Below are 12,966 nucleotides of genomic sequence, written 5' to 3' on the forward strand. Positions count from 1 at the left end.
TTTTAAACTTTTGTTGTTATTTTGTTCAGAAAACCCTCCTCCCACGCATTCTAAATGAGAGACATCGTGTAAATATCTGAAACAGAGGTCAAAATTACATTAAGACTGGCCAACCCTTTTTTGAATCCAAAATGGCCGCCGAATACGAAAATAGTAGATTTTGGATTTAATTGAAAACAAGTTGGTACCCCCACCCCCACCCCAACCCCCATCCCCAATTTATATTATTCAGTAAAGGTCAAGCAACAAGCTTACATACATGACAAAGTTTGGATAAATTTGAATATTTTAGATTTCCAGGGAAATTGGTCTACAGGACGCATGCTACATTAAGTGCAATCACATGTGCAAATAAATTTCATATCAGTAACATCTCCTCATTTCGTCATTACGTCTGATAATAACGAGGTTGTAATTTTACAAAACATGTACGCATCTCTGATAATGCAACGATTTAGACATCGGATCAATGTCAATGTAACCTATACATGTAAGATGAGAGTTTGCATGCATTGTTTTTTCAACTATAATAATTCAAATTCTCATTTTGACGATTATCTTATCTAAAATCGTATTAGTTCTAATTGCCAAACCGATAGATACCTAATTGGCTGAGAACACTAAGCAAACAGAATTATAAAACAGTGCATATTCCCGAAGGAAGATATGAGAAAATCCTTGATCAGTGTGCATTTTTCCAGAACCTCAGACTTTGTCAGCAAAGTGCTTTGATGACATGCTAAGATTCTTGTTAATCTTGGTTACATGTTTTGAATGCTGTAGGGGAGTCATTGTATAAATGTAACACATTCACATGGATATCTATAGGGAGCAAAGAGTAAGAGTCTGAGTGGGAGCTGAAAGGAACTGATTTGTTGGTCTTCTCTTCTGCTTCTTCTACATCTTTATTATTAGTATAATGTTAACTTTAGGTAAATTGAAAATGAGCATTAGGAAAAGATGCTATCCAGATCATTTAAAGGAATAGTCTTATTTCAGCACAAATATTTATCTGCTTGTGGTGACATGCTTGCAATTAATTCTTTGAGCCTACTGCTTAAACTCTCAAGTGACAATTATCACATGATGTGTTTTGGAATAGAAACGTTGAATCATTGATTCATTGCTGTATTTGGTGTAAATGACAGACGAACGTGTTGATTTTTCATATCAATTTTGAAGGTTAACTAGAGAGCAGTTTTTTATATTAAAGCTAATTAACCAGAAATGCATAACGATGTAGACTGGATATGTACAGCTGTAACATTGTGCTGAATAAGAGATGAAACATTAGCCAAAAGTAGATGTCGTTTTCGCTTGCTCACCACGTTTTCTAAATCCAAAGTATTGACTTTGTTGAGAGTGACCACATGCATTCAAAGCTATTTAATACAGCCAACCAAACAATGTCGTGCCCACCCTAAGCTACTCACGCTAAACTACATAGACTGTCAGACGCAGTGAAATATCGTGCAAATGCATTTTGCGAACACAGTTTGTATGCGAGGTTGTAGATCTGAAAAGTACACAGTCGATTTTTAAAAAAATCAAAATATGGAGACAATCACGGTTTAAACCCTCACATTCAGTTCAGACGTCACTTCTGTTTGTATTGGAATCCATAAAAAAAGAAGTGACGACCGAATTTAAGGTGTAATTGACAGAAAGGCGAGTTTAGAAAAGAGTGTGCAGTATGTATGATACAACAACAACAAATGTATTAAACTGAACCTTAACAATAATGACTTATAGCAAATTGAAAACCTGGTTTGTTGTAGAAAAATGTGAGTAAGAATATATCGTTTGCCAAGTCGTACTCAAAACCCTGTGAGAATGGTTGCGTGATCATGAAGCTCTTTCCCTATATAAAGTGTAATGTAGTGCAAATACTACAACTCGTGGAACGAGCAGGACAAGACGTTCAACTTTATTTTGATTTAAATGTCACGTCTGTTAATTATGCAAAGAATAACCCATGTTTTAGCGGATGTTATCAATTAGTGAGATTGAATACATGTTACTGAGATAGCAGTGACTTCTGTCTTGCCTTTCTATCGATTTCCAATATTCTGAAGCTTCTCAGCTAGAAAGGTAGTCATCAGCTGGAAGACTGTCACATTCAATATAAAATCTACAATGCCTGTCAACAGTAGTTTAGCAATCTGCGAATATGTCAAAAGTGATTGAACTTATCAAATTCTCAGAGGAAGTAGTGAGCTTTTTAATAAGACGTGCATCAAATTTTCATATGACGAATGCTAATTTATAAATTTAATCTCAAGCTTACACTTATAAACATTCTAACCTATTCTCTAAGCCCCATGGTAGCTGCTCGTAATATTCTGCTGTTTTCCATGACTATTTTGAATTGAAAATGATAGGAAATCTTTAATGGAACGACCATTTTTTCTACATATGTGAATTACTTATCAACTCGTCGTCGATATTACTTACAATAAATAAACTGTCCGGATTTGATTTGTCTTGTAACTAATTATATCAATTATCTAATACATTTTCGCATATATAATCCTTTTTCTAATCATAACTAACGAACGTTTTCAACATCATTTCATTTCATAGTTATATGACACAAGTGGGTAGATTTCACAATTTCCGATAAACCAGTTCGAGTAGAATTTCCTTTATTAAAGCCAATACATGGTACAGCCTAAACGCTTCTATGCTTTTATATTTACAACTGCGCACCGACATCAGACCGTGAATGAATAGAACCTGTTACAAACAGGGAAAGTAAACAACTGAATTGGATTAATAACACTTGGCTCAGCATGTTGGTAGTACAGAGACATGTAATACACACCATGGTTTGATAAGAACAGTTGTAAGGCCTCTTTATGTGTGGATGAAATATCAGGGGAGCTGGATTTGTTTGAGAACATGAACGTGAACGTGAACTACCATGTAAAGTGGCCATAAAACTGTTCTTATCAAATGATGGAATGTAATACAAGCCTCTGTACTTCCAATATGCTGTGTCGAGTGTTATCATGGCGGTATGAGGGGACACTCAATGGTGTCATTAATCTAATTCAGTTGTTTACGTTTCCTGTTTGTAACTGGTTCCGTTCGTCCTCGGTCTGATGTCGGCAGTGGTACTTTGAATAATTCACTACAGAGTGTTATTTATTTTCATCTCAATACATAAACAAGAAATCCTTTGTAGTTTAAAAATCGAGCGTTTGCTAAATATAGATTATCTACCTCCCGCATGTTTCATTTCTCTAAATATTTATGAATGAAAATAAAACCAGCCTATTCACGCTGCTTGTCCAAATAACATTCCCGCATGTGGAGTGTCATAATGCTTTGTGACAAAATACAAACTAGTCACTGAATGTATATTTTACATGCAATCATGATATATTTTGATCTATTTCATACAAAATTCAGTGAATTGTAACGTTTGTACTGAAGTTATCAAAACATTGATTACATCAAAATGAACGAAAATTTGGACCATTGTGACATCAGAAATAGAGTATTGAATTTCAAATATTGATATGAGATTTTCAAAACTCGCTCTAGATCTCCCGGTCTATCTGGCCCTTATAAATATGGTTATTCTACCCTGTATTATAATATCATAGTTAGTCTATAATGCTATGCTATTGTATTAGTCTATAATGCTATGTTATTGTATCGCGCACTGTTCTATATATATATATATATATATATATATATATATATATATATATATATATATATATATATATATATATATATATATATATATATATATATATATATAATCAAAGTAAGTTGGTTGGAACTTGAGGTGATTAGTTGTAACTCCGAGTTTCACGCTCAATGCGTTCATCATATATATATATATATATATATATATATATATATATATATATATATATATATATATATATATATATATATATATATATATATATATATATATATATATATATATATATATATATATATATATATATATATAGTTTTGGTAGTACTGGAACTCTTTCTTGGTTGTAACTCGGAGTTTCACGCATAGTGCGATCATCAGAGTGTCTGATGATCGCACTATGCGTGAAACTCCGAGTTACAACCAAGAAAGAGTTCCAGTACTACCAAAACTATTACGCTCTGCCACTGCGGTATAGAGCACTGTCTTAGCAGATTGATACTCACCGAGTTATATATATATATATATATATATATATATATATATATATATATATATATATATATATATATATATATATATAGACTTAATTCAAAAGAATTAGGATGTAATGAGTCGTTACTAAGGGTTGCACGCTTGTTGTAGTCGTCTGATGATCGCGTGAAACCCTGAGTAGCGACTCATTACATCCTAATTCTTTTGAATTAAGTCTATAATGCTCTGCTACTAATATTTGCATCGAGCACTTGCACTGTTCTCCCCAGCGAGACACTCATATCCATTCATATGAATATATACATACATATATATATAACTATATATTACATTATCATTTACCATTACCTTATGTGTGTATTCATGAGTATATACAAATTCTTAACCTCTTCGTAAAAACCGAGTACAAAAATATATTTACTTTGACTTGCCCAATATAGTGTATATCAGAATGTCAAACCTCGAATGCTACTATAGTACTCAGACAATTCTCTATAGGCTCCCCATCATCGGTATTTATAAATTAGTTTATGTTCAATTTCAGTTTATTGGTAACGATGGCAACCATATGTTATTTTCTGCATGATTCAATTCAATCCTACGCTGTTTCTCGATTATATGTTGGCCTTGAACTCTGTGCAGATGCCTCAAATCTGCTCCATACATTTACAATTAGAAGCAAAAGTCGTGTCATTGGTTAAGTAATCAACTGCAGAACGTGTCGAATTGATGTGACGACACTACAAGCTACCAGTACATTCTAGCAAAACCAATCATCTAAATAAAAGTTATAACAGAAATAACAGAAATAAGATAGAGACCACGTGATTACTGACGAGGTGAATATCACATCTGGTTGAGGTTGATATATGTCATTTAGCAAATATTGGATGATAAAGGAAATTTAAATTATCTGGTATATTTCTCCGAACTGTGATTCATTTTACCATTAGCCCCTATCATTATTTGCAGTACCCTTCTTGTTGTTCTACATATCATTTCTGGACTGGAAGTGTAAGGCTGTCAATAACCAGCTTAATCTGAACGAACATTATACGACTAGACAAACGTGAATCGTGCGAGACAAGCGTGAATCGTGCGAGACAAACGTGAATCGTGCGAGACAAACGTGAATCGTGCGCATAATTACATTCAGTGACCGGATCGCATCCCTAAAACTTGCAAAAGATTTATCAACAACATAAATTAAAGTTAGGAGTTGTATTGTATATAATTTTATGTCCAAGTATTATATCAATCAATATGTTGTATGTTAGTAAAAACGTATGAACCTTTGAACCGGGAAGGCGGAGGAAACGTTCTCGCAGTGTGCCGTCAAGAGATGTGTGGTTTTTATGACAGTGGGAGAGAGATGAAGCGAGTCTCGTGCAAATGTGTTTTATTTGTGAAAGGCGACAGGACTGCATATGCAGCATAGTTTCTCTATGGGAATTTAATGGTGACAGACATCAATACATGGCCCATTGACAAATTGCAAAGGGGGTCGATAAATGTATGCTAATGAAACACAGCTACATACATGTATGATCTGTAAGTGGAAAACACCTTTCCATTGTTTCAATATAGCGTGATTTAGGTTATGGAAATCGATGAAATTGAAGAGATGGGAGAAAAGGTGACCTCTGCCATATCCATGTACTCGTACTGACTTAATAACAAAGAAAAAACACGTCTAAAGGAGTTGACTCGAACATGATGAGTTGGGGTTATCCAGAATGCAATTCAATTACAATTCAATTCTTTATTTACTTACTTACTTTGAGCAATTTCTGATCATCAGTTACAGAACTAGAAAAACAAAAATAAAATGAAATGAAAGAAATGTGATAGCCAACAGAACTAAATAGTTTAATTTCCTTTAATGAAGTGAAATAAAATTTGTCATGGAAATAGTCGAGTCGAATTTTATCCCTCATGGCCTTGAATACTAAGATTGTCGTCTTTAGAAGAGTCGTTACGACACATTTGGGAGATTGCTTTTCAAACCTACTTCACCATGACAACCAAGCAAACACTATTCAGAATGGCTTTTAGTACGTGTCTATTCCAACACGTCGTTATTGCCTATGCATGCTGCAGTTGTTGATCATAAAGTCTCACTAATTCCGAATCTCATTCCAAACTCAGATCTGTGTCGTAAAACATCACAGATGCCTAATCTCCTTCTAATCGCGTTTGATTGATAAACGTTATACCTGTCTTAAAATATCACGAATGCTGGCTTAGTCTTTCTAAAGTGTCGCTTCTGTAACATAAAATGTCGTGACTGCTATAACTCTCATCAAGCGTGGTTGCCGGGGATAAAAAAAAATTACGGGTGCACTGCTCCTAATAAATACCATCCACAATTGAGTATTGAATTTACATCCACGCTTCAAAATCGTGAAACAATTAATCAACAAAAACAACACACATAGAAATGTCGTCAGGAATAGTTCAGTTTTATTTATTCAGATCTGCATGTAGACAGTTCGGTAAAAAGTTCCAATTGAGGTCATTCCCGCAAACCAGAGTTGTTATTCTACCACTACATTCCGAAATAAAGTGGGAGGCCCGATCGTGCTTGCCGTAAAACGGGCCGTGGTTTGCGACGATGATTGCGGTATGAGAGGAATGTAACCTTTGTACCCGTTGGAGGTTAAAAGTTAACTGTACATACACTACAAGGTCAAGGGGTAATTGTACCTCATACCACTGTAGTAAAATCTCAGACAAGTGTTACTCTACAGTGCTCTAAAGTAAAATAGTTCAACAACGAATCATTTCTCTTGAATATCTCGTCATCAGATGTTAGGTTTCAGAATGAAACTTGGCATATAGTATGGGTTTCTGTGACATTTCAGAGTAAGAATAATAAAATATGTTATCGAATTGATTATTTGTTATGTATGAATACCAAGGTATGAGTCCTGTCATTAGCAAATGGTTGTTACGTTTTCTTCTATAAGTATCTCCAGCTACCTCTTATATATGCATTAAATATTACTCGCTACGAACGTATAAACTCATCACTTATGAAAATAGGCCATCTTTTCCAGACAAACACTGGTGTTGGTTACACATAATCAAATAGGATTATACAATGTAAGACTTACAAAATAGTACTGTCTTACCCACTAGTACTATAATATGGTTTATACCCTTCATTTATCAATTTCAAATCAGAATTATTGAAACAAATTGATATTTTTATGAAACATTTGGTTAAATTATATTTTTAATTTGGACTGAAATTCGAGAAATTTGTATTTTTTTAATCACTCTTCATCAAACGTTCTCCTTAGAAGTGATCGTGTTTCAAAAAAGTCTAAAAATTCGATCTCCGTAAGATACATTGCACGGATATAATCTTTAGGGAATGGGTTGTATCTTTGGTCGATGTCTTCTTAAGCTGTAACGTGGGATTGCTTACATTCTACTCTACTTGTAACATTGTCGATACATTTTAGTGTGTTTTGACAAATGGATATTATAGACATAATGCTTGATTGGAATACAAAGTATGTCAAAAGTTTGGGTCATCACATGCTAGCATGTTCAACACGTACAAGAATTGGTAAGTTTAAGTTGCAGTGTGGCTGCGGGAACGACGTTGCCATGTTTAAGGAAACGCAGTCGATCACTGAGGACAATACGCGGTTCGATTCAGTATACATACAACACAGACATAAATATACATATTCGTTTGTTTTAGAATTAGTCGATATTGCATCATAATTTGTACATCAACACATACAGGAGAGTTATATTTACAAGTCGAAAACAGCTAAAATATACCAACAAGTTACAGAATATTGAAAATTTTTGGATTATGTAACATTTGAAGGGTATTACTAGCCAGTGGCAATGTTGCAGCCAGAGGGGGTTTTAGGATCATTTGCCACACATTTTTTGGACCTGACCCGCAATTTTGGAAGTGAAGGGTCATAGATGACCCACACTAAAATTGTATGCAAATATGTTTAGCAACATGACCACACCTATAGCAACAGCAAATGATCGCATATATTGCATAGATAACAACAGAGTTGGATAGGCAACTGCATAATCATATAGCATGGATCAGCATGTGGGTAAATATTTTTTAAAAACTGGTGCTCTTTTTCATAATGTCCCCAAAAAATTATGAAGACCCAGAAAAATGAAAGTTTCACACTTTCAAAAGGCTGGCTGCAACACTGCAGTGGTACAAATATAAAAAGTTGATGGATTCGGGGGGGGGGGGGGTCAACGAGGTTATTATTTTGTGAGATTAATAACTCATACCAGTTGTTCAATACATGGAGTAAATATACTGTAATGAATGCATGGTGTTAATCCCAGACTTTCATACCAGGAAGATAACAAATGGTGAGACAAGTGGCCATATTTTCTCTCCCGCCAAAAACTTTCGATTACAATATCTGGTGTATCATAACTCAATATCAGCAAGTATGCATAGTAAAAGATTAACTTCAAACGTGGAACATAGACTTTATTTAAAGTGGCCATATGGCTGAGGATTGGGTATTTATTTTATTTATAATTTATAAAACAATTTTATCATGGCGTCCTACTTGAAAAATCATTCTGAAACAACATATTCTAAGTTCTTTTTGTAACTCAATACATTGAAAAAGCATAATAAATGTATTAAAATAGTTTTCATTGTGTGTATAATAACAAACTTTTTACACTATTTTTCAAGTAGGAAGCCACGACAAAATTGTTTAACAAATTACAAATCCAATTAAATACCCAATCAACAGCCATATGGCCACTTTAAATAAAGTCTATGTTCCACGTTTGAAGTTAATCTTTTACTATGCATACTTGCTGATACCGAGTTATGATACACCAGATATTGTGATCGAAAGTTTTTGGCGGGAGAGAAAATGTCTATAAGGGACATAACCTATTATTACCTATATACCAGATTAACAAGCTGTGGAAGTTCATTGCAAATGTCACACGTGTCAAATCATCGATACAATAGTGCATAGTCACGTGTCAAATTATCGCTACAATAGTGCATAGCATGTTGGAATATTCATTTTGTCTAATATGCGTTGCAATATGTTACCATTCATGAAGAATACGTTTGATCATTATAGCAATCGTTAGTACATATACAACTATCTGGCATGGTATTTCACCGGCATTGTAAGTCATCGACGCAACCTGGATTTTAAAATCTCGTTATATACATATACAGTCGTATATACTTCACTGAGCGAATAGCGGTCGGTGCATTACATATGTGAATGCTATTGACTATATGGATGAAGATTCAACAACACACCCCAAAAATCAATATTATTGATAAAGTGAGATATATATTAATGCACCTTTTATTATGCAAAATTACACTAGAGTTTCCATACAACGACGGTACATACGGTGCAAGAGATATTTGGAACTATATGATCACACACACACACGCACACGCACACGCACGCACACACACACACACGCGCGCGCGCGCGCGCGCGCACACACACACACACACACACACACACACACACACAATGTTTCAATCATTATGTTTCTTAGGTACGACGTTAGTTTAAAACGTTTGCCTTTGTATATGATTTAAGAGTTATCAACAAAAGAGAGGGAAATGGTCCGTGATTCCATTGTTACCTGCTGAATTCGTAAAGTAGGTCTAGGAAAACTTTACTTCAATGTTCGGTCTGTGTTATTCATTTTGTTTCATGGAGTTTAAGCTCCTAGTAGCTAAGTAGCTTTAATCTCTCTCTCTCTCTCTCTCTCTCTCTCTCTCTCTCTCTCTCTCTCTCTCTCTCTCTCTCTCTCTCTCTCTCTCTCTCTCTCTCTCTCTCTCTCTCTCTCTCTCTCTCTCTCTCTCTCTCTCTCTCTCTCTCACCTCATATAGCATATTATTATGTTGTTGCAAAAAAAGCCTCGGTGGGTAACAGCGTCGCTAAAACACGACGTGTAAATAATGTTGTCAGATGTATAGTATTGTAATGGCATTGAATTGAAGGTTGAGGGGAGGAAAAAACAGAGACGCTTACAAATGAAATCAATTCACGCCAGCAACATTGTGTTTTGACAATACGTGGTCAATTTACAGTGTTCTTTATCATGTCAAACAGCCATTCTATTTGTGGTTAGAGTTTTTGTAACCTTTGTCGCACACTCCTTAAGTATAAGGACAGCGTATTATGTCTCGAGTGGGGGCTTTTTAATGTACTAGTAGGGTTGGTTCGTAGATAAATACAGCCACAACCCATCAAATAATAAACCACTCTCTGTGCCATGCCCGTACTATTATACGACGATTGACCCAGTTCTAATTGCGTTATGTTTACTTTCGTCTTTCCTTTTCTTTGAGTTCGTTTCTACGACGGAATGTCGAATGCAACGAGCGACGTATATCACCCGCTAGTGTCACCATGCAACGTTAGAATGACGGGAAAGTGGTGCACGTATCGAGTTACCATGATTAGGTCATAAACAGACATATGTATGTATGTTGCTAATAAACAAAACCTTAAACCGTGTTTTACATATGGCTGTCATGTCGACACTATTCCAAAAAATATATACAACTTACCCTCGGGTTGGTATGCTGCTCAACGACAGTAGAAGTGAAATAGAGAAAACAAACTGCATGAAAACAGAGGTTGTAATTGAGTTCATCATGTCAACTGGCAATGGTGTACTTGCAGTCGTGGTTTATACAGTAGCCGTCACAGTTGACCGAATAATTCTTGGGGAAGTAGCCTTCGTTGACGTGTACTTAATGTACTCTCGCTCTCCGTCCTACTAATCAGGTTCACGTATCAACCTGCCATTTCATTCACGCCGTAAACATCGCAATACCAGGTATTCTCTGTCGTATCGTGTCGTGTAGACAACTCCCTAGCTTCCTGATAAAAAGCATCTGATCACTGTGCTGTGGGCAGTATGGATTACAATAATACATATCATTGTGACCCCCATTGGAGGACACCCTGCAGACTTTATATTGATATCAATTATTAAAATATCAATTAAGATAATAAATATATGCTACATTGGTAGTTATTAATAGAATTAGATATTCATTACTTCAAGAATTCATGAAACTGTAAGTTGTGAAATAAGGACACTACGTGTATCACGTCGTCACTTTGGCCATACTAGACTTGGGGTTTCACATAAATTTATATATTATCATTATTATTATTATTATTATTATTACATAATATTCAGTGAAAAATCAAGTCAACAAGCACTTGAAGCAACATTTTTGAAATTAATTTTATTTTTGGATATACCAGTGGCTATATTTCAAGCAAAATGTTGCCGCAGATTCACCCCAATATCTGAAAACTGTTGGTCTTAACTAAACAATAAATAGGGTAAAATCTGAAACAACAGTTTTTGAAACTATAATTTTGCGGGGAGGTTCTTGGACTTGAAAGCCATGGATGAATGCAAATCGTTTTGTTTGACTGTCATGACGGTCCATTTGGGAATTGATGAATGGGATCATTTTATAGTCATGTGTGTATTATTATAATATGGTCTGTTTCGGGGTCAGTGACTGCTGTGATAAATATGGAACCTAAATATTAATAGATAAGTATACTAATAACACAGACAACGCAGTGAGCTTGAACAGTTGGTTCTATATATATACAAGTAAAGGTCAGTGTTTCAGTAACAACTCAGTTCCCGCCAAAACGTTGTGCAGCATATGTTTGCCATAGTTATTAAACATGGTGAACATGTCTTTTTTTCTGTTGTAAGTATCGTTTCCATTTTGTTTTTTATATTGATGTTATTGTACAGCTAAACACTCCTTCTTATCAATGTTTCAGTTACAAAATGATTTTTTGTAGGATACAGATCTGTTGTAATCAATTAATGGAAATATAGTAATAATCCTGTATTGACTTCAATGGGGATTAATGTGATTCACGTACACAGTAATCAACACATTTAAATCGATTGTTTGAATGAATAATACCAATTTGTACCGTTGTGTATCTCACAAAGAGATTTTTTCAATTAAATTGTATGAGTTTGATTTCAATAAAAACTAGTACACGTTTTCTTTAATAAAAAAAAACACGGTGCTAGAATGTACGGAGTCACCGTCTAATATCGTCGTCGTGAAATGTCGCCCTCAGTGGTAACCACAAAATTGCCTTCTCTCCGGGTATTTATCATGGACCGCATACCCAGTCTACACAGGACAAACATTTCGCATCAGACTGTTATTTATTGTGATCTGTGTACACAATTTTGCAAACAAAATTTCGCTTCATTATTTCATTATTTTTTTTATATCATTCATAGTATCGAAGTATCTGTACACATCCTTGTTGTCCAGCCAACGTCTTAAACCACTAGGCCTCTTTACGGCACCGTCCAAAACGTACCCACCAACGTCGTAAACCAATAGGCCTCTTTACGACAACGTCAAAACGTACCCACCAACGTCGTAAACCACTAGGCCTCTTTACGGCATCGTTCGAAACGTACCCACCAACGTCGTAAACCACTAGACCTCTTTACAGCACTGTCCAAAACGTACCCACCAACGTCGTAAACCAATAGGCCTCTTTGCGGCATCGTTCGAAACGTACCACCAACGTCGTAAATAACTAGGCCTCTTTACGGCACCGTCCGAAACGTTCCCACTAATGTCGTAAACCACTAAACCTCTTTACAGCACTGTCCAAAACGTACCCACCAACGTCGTAAACTACTAGGCCTCTTTACGGCACCGTTCGAAACGTACCCACCAACGTCGTAAACCACTAGGCCTCTTTACGGCACCGTCCGAAACGTACCCACCA

The 12,966-nt window shown here is 35.4% G+C and overlaps 1 protein-coding gene across 1 annotated transcript in view; it reads right to left on the reverse strand.

Annotated features, from left to right (window-relative positions):
• Positions 1–11,033, reverse strand: part of LOC144444738 (glycine receptor subunit alpha-2-like) — a 51,734-nt gene extending 40,701 nt beyond the window's left edge. The window contains exon 1 of the mRNA XM_078134262.1: positions 10,731–11,033. Coding sequence (XP_077990388.1) covers positions 10,731–10,819 — 89 coding nt within the window. The 5' untranslated portion in view covers positions 10,820–11,033. The remainder of the gene's footprint in view (positions 1–10,730) is intronic.
• Between the last annotated feature and the right edge of the window lie 1,933 nt (positions 11,034–12,966).

This window comes from Glandiceps talaboti, chromosome 13, assembly GCF_964340395.1.
Source record: "Glandiceps talaboti chromosome 13, keGlaTala1.1, whole genome shotgun sequence".
Taxonomy (NCBI): Eukaryota; Metazoa; Hemichordata; class Enteropneusta; family Spengelidae; genus Glandiceps; species Glandiceps talaboti.